At 43.6% G+C, this 23214-nt stretch overlaps 1 protein-coding gene across 18 annotated transcripts in view; it reads right to left on the bottom strand.

Annotated features, from left to right (window-relative positions):
• Positions 1-712: 712 nt before the first annotated feature.
• cep63 (centrosomal protein 63) overlaps positions 713-23214 on the bottom strand; it is a 102378-nt gene continuing 79876 nt past the window's right edge. For 17 of the 18 annotated variants that reach the window (XM_085990867.1, XM_085990864.1, XM_085990865.1 and 14 more), the window contains 4 exons: positions 18562-18633; positions 11092-11294; positions 8718-9063; positions 713-1948 (listed from right to left, as the gene is read on the bottom strand). In XM_085990867.1, the coding sequence (XP_085846993.1) occupies positions 1799-1948; positions 8718-9063; positions 11092-11294; positions 18562-18633 (771 nt within the window). In that variant the 3' untranslated portion in view covers positions 713-1798. The remainder of the gene's footprint in view (positions 1949-8717; positions 9064-11091; positions 11295-18561; positions 18634-23214) is intronic. The other variant, XM_085990877.1, reaches the window with a different exon arrangement.

The raw sequence follows: 23214 nt of genomic DNA, 5'->3' as shown, positions 1-23214 counted from the left end.
GAGGAATCGATGTCCTTGAGGTGCTGCCGAATTGCAGGTAAGTCCGTTTCCAATTCGTCGCCACTGTTGTATCCGTGTGTTAGTAGAGACACTGAAGACAGGAGTTGGTTTCACAGGTGTTTACTGAACAAAGTCTGGAGGGGAACTAACTGATGCAACACAATATACAGGCTTATATAGCCCAAGTGGCCATTACCGGCATTACAGTACACAGGGGGCTCTTAAAGGCACATACACTACACATACACCTCCAGGTCTATCTGTTCCTGGCATTTAAAATATTGCCCAGGATTTGGCCATAGAATTCCATGTAATTCTCTGGCCAAATCCTGGGCAGTATATTCTCTTTTTTTTTAAATCACAAAAGCTAACTTTCTATCCTTTGCAACACAGACCAACACAACTACTGCTTTGAGTTACCCTCGACAACTACCAAGAGCATCTTTTCCATTAACCATCTTTTATTCCCTAAGGAAATGCCCATCTTCCATTCAACGTCTCCTCTAATCTACCCGTCCAAGATTAGATTCTTGGGTAGAGAAGCCCAGGTGGAAACCTAACTCCTTGCCTGTACAATGCATCACGAGATCATATATATTGCAACAGGCAAAATAAAAACACAAAGGACTTTTAGTGCTGGTATTATATAAATCTAACAAATGTCACATTTGTGGAAAGGGGCTATACTTCAATAAAACATGCTTGAAAAAAGTTTCTTCAATTGTGTATAAAGTTTATTGATAAATCTTATGTACATAAATATACCAGTATAAATTATCATCGGCAGGTTACTTTAAAAAAACAATTGGCTTCATTGATTTGTCCTTTCAGGAAGCTGCAGATCCCTTTAAGCAGTACTGAACACTATGGGGTGAGAACCTGACGCCTACACATGGCGGCAGAGGACAAACGGATCAAAAGCACAACGTGATCTCATCAGTTTCATTCCTCCAACTGCACCAATAAAACTTCATCAGAAAGAGCTGAGTTCGTAACTATTTTGTTAACTGACATGTATTCATTAGTTTACAACTGTATAGGAAAAATGTGTAAACAAATACCATGATTTCAGACATGAGCCAAATACTGTTAAACACACTATTTAAAACACAGGGCTCATTGACAGATCACTCCTGGAGCACATCTCACTGAAGTGTAGCAGTCAAGCAGACAGATGATTTTTTCCTCTCCTTTAACAGAACACTTCTAGCACCCATTTGTTGCATTTTGGATAGTTTATTGGACAAGCAGGGCCACACCAACATCCTTAGCACAGCATCAATGTGGTGATGTTAGCTAGTTCTCAAAAGGTTAACATATGTGTTTGGTCATACAATACTGACGCAACCAAGGCCTTGCAGCTTGACGGTTGGAGTGTCAATCCCTTGGCCTGCTGCAGGTACTCGATTGGTTTCTCAGTGCCATCTCCGAAAATGGAAACATTCAAAGATGGAGACTGGGTTTGAGTGGAAGAATGAGAGCTTGAAGCACACCTCCAAGAGCACTTGGTGATTGATGTGTGCTGGCTACACTGTCCCATCTTTCTGGTATAGGCTAACGTGGTTACACATCAATAACTTTGGGCACAAACCAACACAGTTTCACAGGTTATTAAGAAACCAAGAGACAGATGAGGATGACCAATGTATACCCTAATGTACATTAGGTACAGTTCAAGGAACCAAAATGGGATTATCACGGAGGCTGGATATTGGCACAATAGCTCCACTTTATTCAGTCTCACACTGAGTAACTTCTATTATCTGGAGCCTGAGAGCTGCTTTTGGGTCACAGTGGGTTAGACGTATTTGTCAACAGTTCTTTCACTTTCAATTTTGAGTTCCTCAATATGCACATCCAGACGTTTTAAGAGCTGCTGCGACCGCCTGTCCTCCTCCTCAAGAAACTTGACTGCAACCGATGTGTTTTGCGACGCAATTGTTGGGCTCTGAAATAAATTAATCAATATGAGTAACAACAACTAAAGTGAGGATTATCGTCTTTGGGCGAGTCAGACAAATTAGCACCACTAGTGCACAAGTGTGAGCCGTTTTATACCGTATGTTCACACCCATCAGTTGAGAGCCTTACCAGCCATCAGAGGAAGGAGACATTCAGATACACTGGATTCAAATGCAAGTCCCTCATGTAAAAGCCAATGTCCTAACTAAATGTATCACCCATAGCAACATCATATTTATACAATGGAACAGCACAATTCTAGTTCAGCTTGTATGTTTTTTGCACATACTGTGTCCAGTTCTGGTCCCCTCACATGGTGGGAGATAGACACTCTGAAAAAGGTTTGGAGGAGAGCCACTAGATTAATACCTAGTTTAAAAACCCTTAGTTATCACAATAGTCTCAGGGGGCTGGGTCTTTATTCAAGAAAAGCAGAGATTATGGGGGAGACTTAATTGAAGGATTTAAAATCATATTTAAAAGACTGTGTACATGTGGACAGATTATTTGAATTAGATAAATTAGGGAGAACATGGGAAATGCGTACAAGTTACGTAAGCATAAGGTTCGATGTCAGAGGCTTTTCTTTTCAGAGGGTCATTAACGGGTGGCATTAGCTATCGGATCATGCTGTTGGTGCAGATTAGCTGCAAAGATTCAAAAGGGAGCTGGACAAGTTTCTAGAAGAGGCCGATATCACTGCATATAAGAGGTAGGTGTGATATTGCGTGATGCACCTCATGGTAACTTATCACCTCGTTTTTGAACAACTTGCATTTATATAGCGCCTTTAACGTAGTAAAATGTCCCAAGGTGCTTCACAGGAGCGTTATCAAACAAAATTTGACACCGAGCCATATAAGGAGATATTAGGACAGGTGACCAGAAGCTTGGTCAAAGAGGTTGGTTTTATGGAGCATCTTACAAGAGGAGTGATGGGTAGAGAGGCGGAGAGGTTTAGGGAGGGAATTTCAGAGTTTAGGGTCCAGGCAGCTGAAGGCACGGCCGCCAATGGTGGAGTGATTAAAATCGAGGTGCGCAAGTAGTCAGAATTAGAGGAGTGCAAAGACTTCGGAAGGTTGTAGGGCTGGAGGAAGTTAGAGATGGGAGGGGTGAGGCCATGGAGAGATTTGAAAACAAGGATGAGAATTTTAAAATCGAGGCTTTGCTGTAGGTCAGTGATTACGAGGGCAATGGGTGAACAGGACTTGGTGCGAGTTAGGACACGTGCAGTAGAGTTTTTGATAAGCTCAAGTTTACAGAGGGTGGAAGATGGGAGGCTGGCCAGGAGAGCGTTCGAATAGTCAAGTCTAGAGGTTACAAAGGATGAAGGTTTCAGCAGATGATCGGAGGCAGGGTCGGAGACGGCAATGTTAGAGGTGGAAGGTCATCTGAGAGTCAAATACGACTCCAAGGTTGCGAACAGTCTGCCTCAGGGTTCAGAGGAATTTCCCAGAATTCTCCCTTTCCCCGGAGTTGCAGGTGGTTTGTTTTGCCTCTCCCAGATGACATGGCTGTGGGCGGGTAGGGAACACTGGGGGAAGGTGGCTGTGATGCTTAGTTACAACACTGCTGAATGGGACAAACTCAATGGACCAGTTGGTCTTTTTCTGTTTTGTATGTTATATTCCAGTTTCAAGTTCTGTTGAAACATTAACTTATCTTTCCACTTCACACTGTGTATTTCCAGCATTTTCTGCTTTTATTTCAGATTTCCAGCTTTTCTTTACCTTTTAATAAAAATGCCTGTTACAAACACTTTGGAAACTGGTTAGATTTGCAATCAACTGTGGAATATTTGGTCAAACCTGATCATGATCATATTTTTCACAGCATGCAATAATTATGAAAACTTTGGAAGTTAAAGGAGAAAACGGGTTTCAATGACAAAACTTCAATTTAGTTTCTTTCCCGGTGCACTTACACCCGTCTAAGGTGAATGGCTGCAGGTTGGATTTCTGTTGGGCAGAGCCCAGTCAACACAACCTGACTAAAGCAGGGATTCTCTGCGCATGTCCATGCACTGAGCTTCACCCCAGCAGTAAAATATTGCAAGTTTACACATGCAGATGCCAATGTTAGCCTTGGATAAACACGGGGACAGATATTGCAGTCGGCGGCGTACCTACGGAGTTCACTGTCGGCATTCAAATAGAATATAAATTTACCTGATGGGGACCCTCCTTCGTGAACTTGCTCTCTGACGCTGCATATTCGAGGGCTGCGCAATGGCCCACAGATCCCAGGGGCGCAGCGTGTGATGAAGCGTACCTGGGATCACGTGGGCCTGATGCTCCAATCCTCAAACAGAATTAGATTTTAGATTATTTCAGATTTAAATCCCGTAATCAGATTTAATTACAATTACTGTACAGGATTGGAATTTAATTCCTAATTAGCTTCATTCCACCAACTTCACTAGATCTTAGCTTTATTAGTAAAAATTTAAATTTGCTGGTGGTAATTATCAACATCAGTAAAACTCCAATCTTTCCAGAAACAAGAAAAACTCATTTGATACTTTGTGTATGTTTAATTAACGAAGTTGAGTTACGAATGGGGTTCAATTCAAACACCTCAAACGGTACACTCGGATCGCAGAAAATTAAACATTCTGAGATGAAAATGTTAAAACATGCCTGAGGTATCCACTTACGCTGATGCAAACAGGCCCTGTGCCTGTTTGCATCATAAGAACATAAGAAGTAGGAGCAGGAGTAGGCCATACAGCCCCTCGGGCCTGCTCCGCCATTCAATAGGATCATGACTGATCCGAACCTAGACTCACGTCCACTTCCCTGCCCGCTTCCCGTAACCCCTAATTCCCTTATCAGCTAGGAAACTGTCTATCTCAGTTTTAAATTTATTTAATGTCGCAGCTTCCACAGCTCTCCGAGGTAGCAAATTCCATAGATTTACTACCCTCTGAGTGAAGAAGTTTCTCCTCATCTCAGTTTTGAAATGGCAGCCCCTTATTCTATTATGCCCCCTAGTTCTAGTCTCACCCATCAGTGGAAACATCCTCCCCGCATCCACCCGATCACGCCCCCTCACAATCTTATGTTTCGATAAGATCGCCTCTCATTCTTCTGAATTCCAATGAGTAGAGGCCCAACCTACTCAACCTTTCCTCATACGTCAACCCCCTCATCTCCGGAATCAACCGAGTGAACCTTCTCTGAGCTGCCTCGAGAGCAAGTATATCTTTTCTTAAATATGGAAACCAAAACTGTACACAATATTCCAGGTGTGGCCTCACCAGTACCCTGTATAACTGAAGCAAGACTTCCCTGCTTTTATACTCCATCCCCCTTGCAATAAAAGCCAAGATTCCATTGGCCTTCCTGATCACCTGCTGTACCTGCATACTAACCTTCTGTGTTTCATGCACCAGGACCCCCAGATCCCTTTGTACTGTAGCACTTTGCAGTTTCTCTCCATTTAGATAATAACTTGCTCTTTGATTTTTTCTGCCAAAGTGCATAACCTCTCACTTTCCAACATTATATTGCATCTGGCAAATTTCTGCCCACTCACTTAGCCTGTCTATGTCCTTTTGCAGGTTTTTTATGTCCTCCTCACTCACTGCTTTCCCTCCCATCTTTGTATCGTTGGCAAACTTGGATATGTTGCACCTGGTCCCCTCCTCCAAATCGTTAATATAGATTGTAAAGAGTTGGGGTCCCAGCACTGACCCCTGCGGAACACCACTAGTTACTGATTGCCAACCCGAGAATGAACCATTTATCCCAACTCTCTTGTTTTCTGTTAGATAGCCAATCTTCCACCCATGCCAGTATATTTATTACCCCCAATCCTGTGATTTTTTTTATCTTGTGCAGTAATCTTTTGTGTGGCACCTTGTCAAATGCCTTTTGGAAGTCCAAATAGACCACATCCACTGGTTCCCCTTTATCCACCCTGTTTGTTACATCCTCAAAGAATTCGAGCAAATTTGTCAAACATGACTTCCCCTTCATAAAACCATGCTGACTCTGTCCGATTAAATTATGCTTATCCAAATGTCCTGTTACTGCTTCCTTAACAATGGACTCCAACATTTTACCAACCACAGATGTTAGGCTAACTGGTCTATAGTTTCCAGCCTTTTGTCTACCTCCTTTTTTAAATAAGGGCGTTACATTAGCAGTTTTCCAATCTGCTGGGACCTTTCCTGAATGCAGGGAGTTTTGGAAAATTACCACCAATGCATCCGCAATCCCTACCGCTACTTCTCTCAAGACCCTAGGATGTAAGCCATCAGGTCCAGGGGATTTATCCGCCTTAAGTCCCATCTCCTTAGTGATTTTAATCGTGTTTAGCTCCTCCCCCCCTATAGCCCCCCTGTTTGTCCAGTGTTGGGATATTTTTAGTGTCCTCTACTGTAAAGACTGACACAAAATATTTGTTCAGCGTTTCTGCCATCTCCATGTTCCCCACCACTAATTTCCCGGTCTCGTCCTCTAAGGAACCAACATTCACTTTAGCCACCCTTTTTCTTTTTATAGAACTGTAGAAACTCTTGCTATCTGTTTTTATATTTTTTGCTAGTTTACTTTCATAATCTATCTTCCCTTTCTTAATTAATCTTTTAGTTATTCTTTGCTGGCTTTTAAATGCTTCCCAATCTTCTATCTTCCCACTAGATTTGGCTACTTTATATGCCCTTGTTTTCAGTCGGATACTATCCTTTATTCAGCTGTATTCATCTTTTTATCAGCCGTAAAATGTTCATACGTAATTGCTAGGAAGTTGGTAGCCCAACTCGGCACCAGCAATTGGGATTTCCAAGGCAGTGCGGATGATCTGTCAAGTCGTAACTTGACAGATCGCAAGTTCAGGATTTAGATGCGCTAATCCCGAACATGCAGTCCATTTCAAAAGGTGGTATGACGGGTACTCCGTCATACCCACCGCAAATTCTGGCCCATTGAAATTAATTGCAGGTAGATGCATTAAGTGTCCAGGAGATTCAGGGGATTCCACGGGCAATCTTTCACACCTGGCTTGCCACTAGAATGGACTTACACTCCAAACAGAAGTGGTACGCGACTCTCTCCTCCAGAGAGACTCATTTCACTCCAGTCAGGCCCAACATTGAAACTGCATTTACATTACAGGATACGTGCAAAACCTCTTTGCAATGATAGTTATGTCACAGGACTAGTATTCCAGAGGCCTGGACAAATAATCCAGAGAACGCGAGTTCAAATCTTACCATTTGAAAATTTGAGTTTAGTTTAAAAAAATAATTCTGGGAATAAAGAACTGGTATCAGTAATAGTGACTATGAAGCAGTCGGGTTGTTGTAAAAACCCAACTGCTTCATTGTCATTTAGGATAGGAAACCTGTCGTCCTTACCCGATCTGGCCTATACATGACTCCAGTCCCACACCAATGTGATTGACCCTGAAGTGCCCTCTGATATGGCCTAACAAGTCACTCAATTGAACTTTTTCTCAAGAAGGTAACCCACTACCACTTTCAAAGGGCAATAAATGCTAGGCCTTGCCAGTGACTCCCAAGAATGAATTAAAAAATAAAGGTGTAGTGCAAATGCACCTTTTGCTAAATAGCATGTATTTTACTAACAGAAAAACTGCAATCACGATGTACATCTACTGTATCCAACAAAAAGACAGGTGTTGGATGTTCTTTAAAAGTTATACTAGCAACCTCGCCTTCTGATGCTCATTCCCCTGCTCTAAAGATAAATACCATTTTGGGATATAATATAGGAGTAATTTGAGACATGAGATGTGGTAAGTGTAACAGGCTCGGGAGGAACAGGCGAGTTTGGACCTATGGTTTCGAAAGCTCTCCACCACTGATCTTCCTCATTTTGTTTTGATAATATTTTATTTTCTTGTTCTGAAGCCAGTCACAATTGAACTATGGTGGGTCTATTGTAGACTAATTCATGGAGATTGATTGCTATGATTAAAACATGCCCGAGGTATCTCCATTATCATTGTATCGTGCGACGACCTGGATGGTAGATGAATTAGACGGACCTTGGTCTTTTCTCATCTAGCAATTCCTATGTTCCTAGTTGATATCGATGGAGTGGTTGACTTTTCAGGATTGGATCAACTTAGACACGCCACAAGTTGTGTTAGCTTTAGAAATGGTTTTAGTCACGTTGAGATGTGACTAGCTTCAGAACAAGAAAATAAAATATCACCAAAAAAAAAAAATCAAATTCATTTCTTGATCCAGGTGAGGGGAAATATGAGAGATTTCATTTGGGACATGATTAAAGCAGAATAGGAAGACTTGCACTACTTTATTTTAGGGATGATTAAAACCAATAATCATAGACTCTTACAACCCAGGAAAAGGCCATCGTGCCATGCCAGCTCTTTGAAAGAGCTATCAAATACTCCCATTCCCCCGCTCTTTCCCCATAGTCCTGCATTTCTTTCCTTTTTAAGTAGAGATCCAATTCCCCTTTGAAAGTTACTATTGAATCAGCTTCCACCACACTTTCAGGCAGTGCATTCCAGATCATAACTCGCTGTGTAAAAATAATTCTCCTCATCTCCCCCTGGCTTTTTTGCCAATTATTTTAAATCGCGTCCTCTGGTTACTGACCCTCCTGCCAGTGGAAACAGTTTCTCCTTACTTACTCTATCAAAACCATTCATACTTACATTTACAATATTTGCACATTTAGGAATAAGGTGGAAATTCACTTTGTTGAGTAGAATGCAAGGGTTTCATACACAATAAAAGCACAATAAAACCCACTTACCAAAGGCAGAAATTGTTCACTGTGAAGCGAATGGACAGACCGCACTGACGCACTGTCAGAAAAATCTGCTTCATTCTCATCTGCAGACAAGGTGATGTAAGAGGTGATCCCACGCAGCGATTCAGAAGGCGAAGCATCACATGAATCACTCTGAACAGCATTGCAAAGGTCACTCTCAGTAACTTGACCTCGGCCCTCTGTTAAATTTTGGAAGTCAGACTCCGACAGTGGATGCTGACTCTGTAATGTCCTCTTCCCTCCTTTGGAATGCACAGTCATCTCCCTAAGTCTGTTCTGAAGCTCTCTGAGTTCTTCCTTATGTTCAAGCTGGAGCTCCTCCACTCGCCTGGAGATTTTCAGAAAAGTTTTCAGATTACACAACTGTTCCTGTAATTAATGAATTAAAACAAGTGCTGGAAGCTGTAAAACACCAGTTGTCCTGTGGGTGCTGCGTGAATCGATCAGCAGTTCCACTTTACACATTTTGAGGGAATTTTAACCAAATCTTAAACAAAAATCATTTTACACCTTTAGGGAAGGAAACCTGCCATCCTTAACCGGTCTGGCCTATGTGACTCCAGTCCCACACCAAATTAGTTTGACTCTTAAGTACCCTCATAAGTGTCCGAGCAAGTCACTCAGTTGTATCAAAACCACTACAAAGAATAACAAGAATAAAATGGGATGTACCTTCACCACATGCACTGCAGCGGTTCAAGAAAGCAGCCCACTGCCTCCTTCTCAGGGTAACTAGGGATGGGCAATAAATGTCAACCTTGCCAGCGATAGCCACATCCCAAGAATTAATAAAAATGATTTTTTTTTAGCATAAGTTGAATACAAAGCAATGAACTTCTGGAGACCTTAAACCATGTCTTTCGCCATCACCAGCTACAAGAGAGAGCTCAACTTCTCAATTCTGGATGAGGCATTTAAAAAAAAATCTAATTGAAATTTTTTAGGAGTAAATGCTTTGTAGATTATAAATCTTTGCCAACTATCCAAGTTTCAGAATCACCGGCACAACTCAATGTTGCTGGGCTCCACCCACCTTGAGATAGGCCCAATGAGAAACTCTTAAGGTGCAAAGAACCCATGTCATGTCAACAAGTTTCTTCATCACGATGTAACATCCAACATTGAAGGCGTGTAAACCATGTGGGTCACTAAGTTTTGTGCATCATAGTTTGGAGCTTACTGAACCCTTTAGGAGATTGGGGAAAGGCAAGTAGTAATGAAAGGCTGGAATTAAAATCACCACTACATCTGCTCAGGTCTCCTATACATGGTACAGTCCAATTCAAATGCAGCCGAGATGATTACAGTCCTGAGATGCAAGAGTGGTTTGTGGCAGGGACTGCAATTCCCTCCTCGCCTGAAGATGCCAACATTCCCTGGGGTACTGTTCCACAGATGCTGGCAGTCCTCCATTATCTCGCCCATGTGGCCATTCTTCAAGTGTGAACAGAAACGGAATACTAGTCTGCAGGCTTCTGAACTCTGGAGGGCATCACCAGACATGCATAAACATCCTTTCTAACAATGGTTATTGGATAACTATTGGGAGCAGCTACACTGGCTGAAGCTTTCCCCTCTCTAGCCCATGGGTTCAGAGACCGATTATAGCATCCCAATGACCATGGAAGTTGCTGGATCAACGTAGAAACCCAATTGGTTCATTAATGGCTTTCAGGGAAGGGAGGGTGCCACCCCTATCCGGTCTGGCCTACACGTGATTCCAGCTCACTCTTAATGCCGTCTGAAATGGCCGAGCAGGCGGTAGCTCAGTCATTTTCTCAGAGCAATTACAGATGGGTCATAAACGTGGCCTTGCCAGCATCACTCGCATTCCAAGAAAAGAATTTGCTGTTCTGACTGAGTTCTACTAATTAAACATAGACTAGAAATCAAACCCGGGACTTACTGCTCTGGCTAACTTTGTCAATTACAAGTACATAGCATGCAAGCAAACCTGTCAACTAGAGGCAAAAAAGAACAGGTTCTGTCAATTACAGGAAACTTTGGTTTATCCGGAGGTTGTATGTCCGGAAACCCCGATCTAACGGCAGAAATCAGCAGCCATTTTGGTTAGGTTTTTTTTCTTCTCCTAGCATTTTTTTTAATTTTTATAAAAACAGTCAGGCTCTGGAAAGCGTCTCTGTAGCTTAGCAACAGCTTCAGAGACGCTTCCAAGGTACGGGCCACAAGCTGTTGCTAAGCAGTGTTTGTTGTCAGATACGGAGATGAAAACCTCCGTATCCTTCAACATTAGCGCTGGTCTATCAGGAAGTTTTGATAGATCGGCAGCAGCTCGGTCCCGTCGGTGCCGGATATCGCGAAGTTTCCTGTATCTTGATTAACAAAGGCTCCATACCGGTCCTCCGTTTCTCTGATATCTGTCAGCTTCTTCTGTATCTGCAGTAGGAGCATCTCGTATCTGTCCTGAGACACCTTGGCTGACATCTCCAACTTGGTTCTCACTTCAGCCAGTTCTTGCTGGAGCTGCTTGTTTTCCTGTTCCAGTTGCCTCAGAGATGAAAAATAGCCATTGCGAAGGTCCATTATCGAACAATTGTGCTGTCATTGGAATTAATGGAAGTTTGTTATTGCTTATTTTTCTCCTTCCCCCCCCCCCCGCCCCTGGAAGTCATCGACTCTCGCAGCTCATCAATATCACAATTTTTCAAGTGTCAACCTAGTGTTGCAGACTATCGAACCACAGAGGGCATCACCGCTAAGCCCAATCCTGTCGTCATCCAACATGCGCACACTTGCACGCTCCAGCATGTGCCAGGAACTTTGGTCGGGGTGCCATCTCTCTAGCTCAAGGGCACGGAGGTCAATTATAGTGCCCGAAACTGCTGGCCCAGCTGAATTCAGTTACCTCAGCACAGACTGCGAGTCTAACCTGGGACCTGCTGCCGCAGTTAAAAACTAGCTTAACTAGCGGAGCGCCCAAGGCTCACTTTCAAACCCATGAATCAGTCATTAAACCCATAAAAAAATTAGTTGCACTGTCGATAAACAACTCTTAATTTTAAAAATGATGAAATGTTTCATCAACCAAATCAGTAACTTAAAAATGGTAATAGCTGCAGGGCACAGTTATTTCAGTAAAACTAGATTTGATTTTTTGAAAAAGGTAGTCTTGTACTATGAAAACTGCATTTTATTAACCATGAATTGCCATCATCAAGAAAAAGGGTAACATTTAGTTTTCTATTACTAACTGTTGAGTAACACAAGATAAAACCCCAGCCCGTGAGGATGTAATGTGTAACTGAGAGAGCGTACACGCGAGTGTGAGAAAGAGAGCGCAAGTGTGTGAGAGCGAGAGCACTTGCATTTATATAATGCCTTTCACAACCTCAGAATGTCACAAAGTGCTTTATAGCCAATGAAGTACGAGTCATTGTTGTAATGTAGGAAACATGGGAGCCGATTTACGCACAGCAGGGTCGCACAAACAGCAATGAGATAATGACCAGATAATCTGTTTCTAGTTTTAGTGATGTTGGTCAAGGAATAAATATTGGCCAGGACATAAGAAATAGGAGCAGGAGTAGGCCATTTGGCCCTTCGAGCCTGTTCCGCCGTTCAATAAGATCATGGCTGATCTTCTACCTCAACTCCACCTTCCCACACTATCCCCATATCCCTTGATTCCCTTAATATCCAAAAATCTATCGATCTCTGTCTTGAATATACTCAACACCAGGTTATAGTCCAACAGCTTTATTTGAAATCACAAGCTTTCGGAGCGCTGCTCCTTCGTCAGGTGAAGTGGAGAAATGCATAAAGACACAGCTTAGAAAGTCAGAGAATAATGTCAGATGTTTACAGGTAATCTTTCCAACTGCCATTTATCACACCTCGGCAGAGAGATAATCACATGGTGCATACTCATGTGACTCGGCCAACGTTGTCTACCTCATACGTTGCAGGAAAGGATGCCCCGGAGCATGGTACATCGGCGAGACCATGCAGACACTGCGACAACGGATGAACGGACACCGCGCAACAATCACCAGGCAGGAGTGTTCCCTCCCAGTCGGGGAACACTTCAGCAGTCAAGGACATTCAGCCTCCGATCTTCGGGTAAGCATTCTCCAAGGCGGCCTTCGAGACACACGACAACGCAAAATCGTCGAGCAGAAACTGATAGCCAAGTTCCGCACCCATGAGGACGGCCTCAACTGAGATCTTGGGTTCATGTCACGCTACATGTAACCCCACCTGACACAGGGTCATCCAGACTCGAGTCGACATTGGCTTGTTCTCTCTACACAGATGCGGCCGGACCTGCTGTGATTTCCAGCAAAAAAAATGTTTTTTGTCTGTTTTTTTGTTTTTCATACAGACCCCAGCATCTGCAATATTTGACCCCTTGTGACCCCACCTCATTGTTCTTTGATGTAATGTTTTCCTGACTGACCTGTTTGGACACCATTCACACCTTTGATTGCTGTGATAATCTCTCTGCCGAGGTGTGATAAATGGCAGTTGGAAAGATTACCTGTAAACATCTGACATTATTCTCTGACTATATAAGCTGTGTCTTTATGCATTTCTCCACTTCACCTGACGAAGGAACAGCGCTCCGAAAGCTTGTGATTTCAAATAAAGCTGTTGGACTATAACCTGGTGTTGTGTGACTTCTTACATTTGTCCACCCCAGTCCAACTCCGGCATCTCCACACCTTGAATATACTCAACAACTGAACATCCACAGCCCCCTGGGGTAGAGAATTCCAAAGATTCACCACCCTCCGAGAAAGAAATTTCTCCTCATCTCAGTCCTAAATGGCCGACCCCTTATTCTGAGACTGTGACCCCTGGTTCTAGATTCCCCAGCCAGGGGAAACATCCTCCCTGCATCTGCCCTGTCAAGCCCTGTAAGAATTTTGTATGTTTCAATGAGATCACCTCTCATTCTTCTAAATTCTAGAGAATATAGGCCTAGTCTACTCAAACTCTCAACATGGGACAATCCCCCCCATCCCAGGAACCAGTCTGGTGAACCTTCGTTGCACTCCCTCTATGGCAAGTATATCCTTTCCTTAGGTAAGGAGACCAAAACTGTACACAATACTCTGGGTGTGGTCTCACCAGGGCCCTATATAATTACAGTAAGACGTCTTTACTCTTATACTCAAATCCTCTTGTAATAAAGGCCAACATACCATTTGCTTTCCTAATTGCTTGCTGTACCTGCATGTTAACTTTCAGGTGATTTGTGTACAAGGACACCCATCTCCCTCTGAACACCAACATTTCCCAATCTCTCACCATTTAAAAAATACTCTCCTTTTCTATTTTTCCTACCAAAGTCGATAACTTCATTTCTCCACATTATATTCTATTTGCCATGTTCTTGCCCACTCACTTAGCCTGTCTATATCCCCTTGAAGTCTCCTTGCATCTTCCTCACAACTTACATTCCCACCCAGTTTTGTATCATCAGCAAACTTGGATATATTACATTTGGTCCCCTCATCCAAATCATTGATATAGATTGTGAATAGCTGAGGCTCAAGCACTGATCTTTGCGGTACCCCACTAGTTACAGCCTGCCAACCCGAAAATGACCCGTTTATTCCTACTCTATTTTCTGTCCGTTAACCAATCCTCAATCCATGGCAGTATATTACACCCAATCCCATGAGCCCTAATTTTGTTTAATAATCTCTTGTGTGGCACCTTATCGAATGCCTTCTGAAAATCCAAATACACCACATCCACTGGTTCCCCTTTATCTATTCTACTAGTTACAACCTCAAAAAATTCTAACAGATTTGTCAAACACGATTTCCCTTTCATAAATCTGTGCTGACTCTGCCCAATCCTATTATTATTATTTTCTAAGTGCCCTGTTACCACGTCCTTAATAACAGATTCTAGCATTTTCCCTACTACAGATGTCAGGCTAACTGCTCTGTAGTTCCCCATTTTCTCTCTCCCTCCTTTCTTATATAGTGGGGTTACATTTGCTACCTTCTAATCCACGGGAACCGTTCTAGAATCTATGGAATTTTGGAAAATGACAACCAATGTATCCACTATCTCTATAACCACCTCTTTCAAAACCCTAGGATGTCGGCCATCAGGTCCAGGGGATTTATCGTCTTTCAGTCCCATTAATTTCTCCAGTACTATTTTTTTTTACTGTTACTAATTTCTTTCAGTGCCTCATTCTTGCTAGAGCCTTGGTTCCAGGAAGTTTTTTGCGTCTTCTTCCGTGAAGACAGACATAAAGGCTACGATTTTATTAATGGAGGCGGGTTGGGTCAGTTGGTTTACGGCTTCCAGTCCCGCCCCCAGTTGCATCCACTCCACAGACGTGATTTTGCCTTGATTGACCTTGTTAAGCCCGCCCCGCGGGCTTGCCGGCCAATTAACAGGAAGCGAGTCAGATGACGTCATTTGATGATGCGTCATCTGCCGGTTTCCTTAAAGGGACCACACACAATTTTATTTTGACAGGTGATTTCTCAGTGTTTGACAGCATTGAGGTGCTGCACCTGGTGTGGTGTCCGGACGTTGGGAAACCCGAGCCAGAAGCGGCAAATTCAAAAATAGGCTGACAACTACTGGCAAGTACCTGTTAATAGGCAGGTAAATGCCTTTAATCCGCTTCCCGCCGCTAGGCGTCGGGTCCATTCGCAAATCGGGGACCCGACACTTGGGAAAGCTTTTTGGAGGTGGGTTGACGGTGGGAGTGCAACGCGCCGTCAATCAAAACAATTTTAACCTAGGACCCGCTTCCAAACCCACCCTCTGAGCACTGCCAAAATCGTGGCCAAAGTATTTGTTTAATTTCTCTGCCATTTCCTTATTCCCCATTATAATTTCTCCAGTCTCAGCCTACAAGGGACCCACATTTACTTTTGCTAATCTTTTCCTTTTTACATACCTATAGAAGCTTTTACAGTCTGTTTTTATGTCACTCGCTAGTTTACTCTCATTCTATTTTCCCTTCCTTTATCAATTTCTTGGTCCTCCTTTGCTGAATTCTAAAATCCTCCCAATCCTCAGGCTTACTACTCCTTTTGGCAACATTATAAGCCTCTTCCTTTGATCTAATACTATCTTTAACTTCTCTTGTTATCCACGGTTGGACCACTTTTCCTGTGGAGTTTTTGTGCCTTAAAGGAATGTATATTTGTTGTAAATTATGTATTCATTCTTTAAATGCTAGCCATTGCTTGTCTACCATCATACCTTTTAATGTAGTTTCCCCAATCTACCTTAGCCAACTTGCCCCTCATACTTATGTAGTTTGCTTTGTTTAGATTTAAGACCCTAGTTTCAGATTTAACTAAATCACTTTCAAACTCAATATAAAATTCTAACTTATTATGGTCGCTCTTCCCTAAAAGCCCCTTTACTACAAGGTTATTAATTAATCCTTTCTCATTGCTCAAAACTAGATCTAAAATAGCCTGTTCCCTGGTTGGTTCCTCAACATACTGATCTAGAAAACTACCTTGTATACATTCCATGAATTCGTCCTCCACACTATTACTGCAAATTTGGTTTGCCCAGTCTATACGTAGATTAAAGTCCCCCATGATTACTGTATTACCGTTGTTACATGCACTTCTAATTTCCTGATTTATACTCTGCCCTACATTACAACTACTGTTTGGGGGCCTATAAACAACTCCCACCAATGTTTTCTGCCCCTTGCTGTTTCTTAGCTTCACCCAAACTGATTCTACTTTTTGATTTTCGGAGCTAAGATCTTTTCTCTCTGCTGTCTTTATCCCATCTTTTATCATCAGGGTTACCCCTCCTCCTTTTCCATTTTACCTATCTCTTCTAAAAGTTAAATATCCTGGAATATTTAGTTCCCAACCTTGGCCACATTGCAACCACATCTCCATTATGGCTATTAGATCAAACCTATTAATTTCTATCTGCGCTATTAATTCATCTATTTTGTTGCAAATGCTTCTCGCATTCAGATATAGTGTCTTTAGCTTTGACATTTCTATTTTCCCCTGATGTCTTATTACCTTTGTTACTCTCTCTGTCCCTTCCTGACCCACTCTGCTTATTTTTACCCAAAACTCTACTCTGCTATAGAACCTTGACATTCCTATCGCTGCTTTTAAGTTTACTCTTTCCTGAATCCTCCCACCCCCCCTTCATTAGTTTAAAGCCGTCTACTGCCCTAGTTATTCAGTTCGGCAGGACATTGTTCCCAGTCCGGTTTAAGTGGAGCCCGTCCCAACGGAACAGCTCCCTCTTTCCCCAGTACTGGTGCCAGTGTCTTATGAACTGAAGCCCCTTGCTCCCGCACCACTCTTTGAGCCACGCAGTTAAACCTCTAATCTGTTTGTCCCTATGCCAATTTGCACGCGGCTCAGGTAACAATTCAGAGATCATTACCTTTGCGGTTCTGCTTTTTAATTTGGATCCTAGCTCCTCAAACTCCCTCAGCAGAACCTCATTCCTAGTTCTACCTATGTCGGTGATTCCTACATAGAACACGACAACTGGATCCTCCCCCTCCCACTCCAAGTTCTTCTCCAGCCACGAGGAGATATCTTTAACCCAGGCAACACAATCTTCGGAACTCTTGGTCGCGGCTGCAGAGAAAAGTATCTATTCTCCTGACTATACTGTCTCCTACCACAACTACATTCACTTTCACTCCCCCCACTTGAATGGCCTCCTGCACCTTGGTGCCATCGTCAGCTTGCTCATCCATCCTGCAGGCTTTTCCCTCATCCACACAGGCAGCAAGAACCTCTTACCTGTTGGACAAGGGCAAAGGCTGAGGCTCCTCCAGCACTGAATCTTGTGTCCCCTTACCTGCCTGAGTTTCAGTCACCCCCTCCTGTCCCTGACCACTAACCAGACCTGTACTACTACCTAACCTAAGGGGTGTGACTGCCTCCTGGATCAAAGCATCCAGGTACCTCTCCCCATCCCTGATGCCCCGCAATGTCTGCACCTCAGACTCCAGTTCAAAAACTCTGAGCCGAAGTTCAAGATGCAGGCACTTACTGCAAACGTGGTTGTCCAGGATCACAATGCTCTCCACACTCTCATATGCTGCAGTTCTGGCACACCGCCTGTACTGCCATCCCTATATGACCTTATTTTATTTAATTAAATTTAAATCGGGTAACCTAGTTTTGTGTAGTTTATTGACTACTTACTTGATCTAGATTAAGTTAAGGGTACTGAAATTAAATATCTACCTGTAACACAAAGCAAAAAGGAGTAACTCCTTCCCCCATTTCCAAATTCCAAAATAAAACACTGTTCAAGTCTACTGTTTCATCCCACTCTGTGCAGACCAATATTTCCAATATCACCAATATTTCCCATGCTTCTTCAAATAGTGCCATGGGATCTTTTACATCCATCTGAGGGGGAAGGCGGGGCCTCAGTTTAATGTCTCATCCAAAAGATGACACCTCCTACAATGCAGCACTCCCTCAGTACTGTACTGGAATGTCAGCCTAGATTGCGTGCTCAAGTCTCTGGAGTGGGACTTGAGCCCACAAAGTGCACAGTCGATGTAATGTGTTACTGGGCCTATGAGTGAATCATAAAGCAATAGGTGTGTGGTTTGCACCGTCAGCCTTGAACATAATGGGTCCTTGACCTCAGCCGCACTGTTGGAAGATCCAATTGGTGGCCATGTTTCCCCTCAAACTTTGTGCTAATGTTGACTGGAATTAACGGCAGAATCCCATTTTCAACCAAGAGCCCCATACTAAACTTATGGCAAACGATTATGCTTAAGAATGACTGTCAAATTTAAGAAAGTAAAGTGAACCTGAAACTTGGCTCCGCCTCACCTGACAAATTCTGAATATGCCCTTACCCTATCTACTTTTAACATTCCTGCTAAGTGTTCATTTTCCAATTTCAAGGTCTCGAACTGAATCTGGGTGACCTGGAAAACAGGAAAAGAAATGTGCTTTAAAATCTGGGAATTCTCTTTTGAGGTTTACAATGTTATTTGTGATTCAGTGTGTGTCAATTTTGATATTTAAGTAGATGAATGCGGAGACTGCATTAAGGCAAATACCGAAAAATAAATCAGGAACCAGGATCTGTTAAACATAGTACGATAGCAAAATACTGCAGATGTTGGAAATCCGAAATAACAACAGAGAATGCTGGAAAAACTCAGCAGGTCAGGCAACATCCGTGGAGAGAAATTTGAGTTGACGTTTCGGGTCGAACCCTTCTTCAAAACTGGAAAGAAAAGAAACCAGATCGAAGGCAGGGCTGCGATCAGACAAAAGAAGTGAAAGAAACAAAAGAGCTAGACGAGATGGTAATAGGCTGAGATTAGGTGTAAAGTGTACTGGCAGGGCAAGAGATAGCTGCCAGGTGTGAGAGAGAAACAAAAGGAAAGGGGGGGCGGGGGGAGAGGAGTGGAAAAATTACAAGAAAAAATGTGTAATAGGGGCCGAGGTTATCACCTGAAATTGTTGAACTCGGTATTGAGTCCAAAAGGCTGCAGAGTGCCTAATCGGAAGATGAGGTGCTGTTCCTCGAGTTTACGTTGAGCTTCCATGGAACAATACAAGAGACCAAGGACAGTGAGGTCCGAGTGGGAATGGAGCGGTGAATTAAAATGACAGGCGACCGGAAGCTCGGGGTCACCCTTACGGACTGAACGGAGGTGTTCCGCACAGCGGTCACCCAATCTGCATTTGGTCTCCCCAATGTAGAGGAGACCGCATCGTGAGCAGCGATTCACTACAAGCCCACCGACTCCCACAGCTACCTGGACTACACTTCCTCCCACCCCGCTTCCTGTAAGGACTCTATTCCATTCTCCCAGTTTCTCCGTCTCCGCCGTATCTGCTCCGACGATGCCACCTTCCACACCAGTGCTTCAGACATGTCTTCCTTTTTCCGCAACCGAGGATTCCCCTCTACCGTGGTTGACACTGCCCTCGACCGTGTCAGTTCTATCTCCCGCACTTCTGCCCTCACCCCTGCCCCTCCCTCCCGGAATCACAATAGGGTTCCCCTTGTCCTCACCTTTCACCCCACCAGTCTCCACATTCAACGGATCATCCTCCGGCATTTCCGCTACCTCCAAAGTGATCCCACCACCAAACGTATCTTCCCCTCCCCTTTCAGCATTCCGTAGGGAACGCTCCCTCCGAGACACCCTAGTCCACTCCTCTATCACCCCAAACAGCCCTTCCCCTTCGCCTGGCACCTTCCCGTGCAAGCGGAGGAGATGTAACACCTGCCCCTATACCTCCCCTTTTCCCACTGTCCAGAGCCCCAAACACCCCTTTCCAGGTGAAACAGCGATTTACTTGTACTTCTCACAATCTAGTATACTGTATTCGTTGCTCACGATGCGGTCTCATCTACATGGGGAGACCAAACGCAGATTGGGTGACCGCTTTGCGGAACACCTCCGTTCAGTCCGTAAGGGTGACCCCGAGCTTCCGGTCACCTGTCATTTTAATTCACCGCTCCATTCCCACTCGGACCTCACCGTCCTTGGCCTCTTGTATTGTTCCACGGAAGCTCAACGTAAACTCGAGGAACAGCACCTCATCTTCCGATTAGGCACTCTGCAGCCTTTTGGACTCAATACCGAGTTCAACAATTTCAGATGATAACCTCGGCCCCTATTACACATTTTTTCTTGTAATTTTTCCACTCCTTTCCCCCCCCCCCCCCTCTTTCCTTTTGTTTCTCTCTCACACCTGGCAGCTATCTCTTGCCCTGCCAGTACACTTTACACCTAATCTCAGCCTATTACCATCTCATCTAGCTCTTTTGTTTCTTTCACTTCTTTTGTCCGATCGCAGCCCTGCCTTCGATCTGGTTTCTTTTCTTTCCAGTTTTGAAGAAGGGTTCGACCCGAAACGTCAACTCAAATTTCTCTCCACGGATGTTGCCTGACCTGCTGAGTTTTTCCAGCATTTTCTGTTGTTATTTCTGTTAAACATAGAATTACAACGGATATACAACACAAACAAGCCATTTGGCCCAACCAGTCCATGCTGGCGTTCATGCTCCACTCGAGCCTCCTCCCATCCTTCCTCATCTAACTCCATCAGATTAACCCTTCTATTCCCTTCTCCCTCATATGCTAATCTAGCTTCCTGTTAAATGCATCTATACTATTTGCCTCAACCACTCCCTGTGGTAGCGTGTTCCACATTCTCACCACTCTCTGGGTAAAGAAGTTTCTTCTGAATTCCCGATTTGATTTCTTGGTGACTATCTTGTATTGATGGCCTCTAGTTTTGCGCTTCCCCACGGTGGAAATACTCTCTGTGTCAACTTTATCAAAACCTTTCATAATTTTAAAGACCTCTATTTAGGTCACCCCTCAGGCCTTCTCTTTTCAAAAGAGAGACCCAGCCTGTACATCCTTCGCTGATGGGTATAACCTCACATTTCTAGTATCATCCTTGTAAATCTTCTCTGTACCTTCTCCAGTGCCTCTATATCATTTTTATAATATGACGGCCAGAACTGTATGCAGTACTCCAAGTGTAGTCTAACCAAGGTTCGATACAGGTTTAGCATAACTTCTCTACTTTTCAATTCTATACCACTAGAAATAAACCCTAGTACTTAGTTTTTTTTTAAATGGTCTTATTAACATGCATTGCTACTTTTAGTGATTTAACATAGAAACATAGAAGATAGGAGCAGGAGTAGGCCATTCTGCCCCTCGAGCCTGCTCTGCCATTTAATGAGATCATGGCTGATCATCCAAATTCAGTGCCCTGTCCCTGCTTTCTCCCCATATCCCTTGATCCCTTTAGCCTTAAGAAATATATCTAACTCCTTCTTGAATATATTTAATTAATTTGCCTCAACTGCCTTCTGTGGTAGAGACTTCCACAGGTTCACCACTCTATGGGTGAAGAAATTCCTCCTCATCTCTGTCCTAAATGGCTTACCCCTTATCCTTAGACTGTGACCCCTGGTTCTGGACTCCCCCCGCCATCAGGAACAGCCTTCCTGCATCTAGTCCTGTTAGAATTTTATAAGTTTCAATGAGATCCCTCTCATTCTTCTAAACTCCAGCGAATATAAGCCCAATCGACCCAATTTCTCCTCATACGTCATTCCTGCCATCCCAGGTATCAGTCTGGTGAATCTTCGCTGCACTCCCTCCACGGCAAGAACATCCTTCGTCAGATAAGGCGACCAAAACTGCACACAATACTCAAGGTGCGGTCTCACCAAGGCCCTGTACAACTGCAGCAAGACATCCTTGCTCCTGTACTCGAATCCTTTCGCTATGAAGGCTAACATACCATTTGCCTTCTTAACCACCTGCTGCACCTGCACGCTTACCTTCAGCGACTGGTGCAGAAGAACACCCAGGTCTCGTTGCACTTCCCCTTCTCCCAATCTATTGCCGTTCAGATAATAATCTGCCTTCCTATTTTTGCCACCAAAGTGGATAACCTCGCATTTATCCACATTATACTGCATCTGCCATGCATCTGCCCAATCACCCAACCTGTCCAAATCATACTGGAGTTTCTCTGCATCAACCTCACAGCACACACGCCCACCCAGCTTTGTGTCGTCTGCAAACTTGGAGATATTACATCTAGTTCCCTCGTCTAGATCATTAATATATATTGTGAATAGCTGGGGTCCTAGCACCGGTCCCTACGGTACCCCACTAGTCCCTGCCTGCCACTCGGAAAAAGACCCGTTTATTCCAACTCTTTGCTTCCTGTCTGCCAACCAGTTCTCTAGCCAAGTCAGTACCTTACCCCCAATCCCATGTGCTTTAACTTTGCACGCTAATCTCTTATGCGGGGCCTTATCGAAAGCCTTCTGAAAGTCCAAATACACCACATCCACTGGTTCTCCTTTATCTATTCTACCAGCTACATCCTCAAAAAATTCCAGTAGATTAGTCAAGCACGATTTACCTTTTGTAAATCCATGTTGACTTTGTCCGATCCTGTCACTGTTTTTCAAGTGCTCTGCTATCACATCTTTTATAATGGACTCTAGCATTTTCCCCACTACCGATGTCAGTCTTACTGGTCTATAATTCCCCGTTTTCTCTCTACCACCTTTTTTAAATAGTGGGGTTACATTAGCTACCCTCCAATCCATGGGAACTGCGCCAGAGTCTAGAATTTTGGAAGCTGACCAGCAATGCATCTACTATTTCTAGGGCCACTTCCTTAAGTACCCTAGGATGTAGATTATCAGGCCCTGGGGATTTATCGGCCTTCAATTCAGTCAATTTCCCTAACACCATTTCCCTACACATACTGATTTCATTCAGTTCCTCCCTCTCATTAGACCCGATGTTCCCCGACATCTCTGGTTCCACAACATTTGTGCTCCCAGATCCCTTTGCTCATCTACCTCACTTAGATTCCTATTTTCCAAGTAATATGTGATCTCATTTTTCTTAGCAAAATATAATACATTGTGGCGGAGCCACCAAGAGACACTGGGCAATCAGTAATCATTCCTTTAACTACCATGTAGTGCAGCTGTGGAC

Source organism: Somniosus microcephalus, chromosome 6 (assembly GCF_052327205.1).
Source record: "Somniosus microcephalus isolate GS21.2 chromosome 6, FLI_Smic_1.0, whole genome shotgun sequence".
Lineage (NCBI taxonomy): Eukaryota > Metazoa > Chordata > Chondrichthyes > Squaliformes > Somniosidae > Somniosus > Somniosus microcephalus.
Note: the sequence above shows the minus strand (reverse complement) of the source record. Positions and strands in the feature narration are given on the sequence as shown.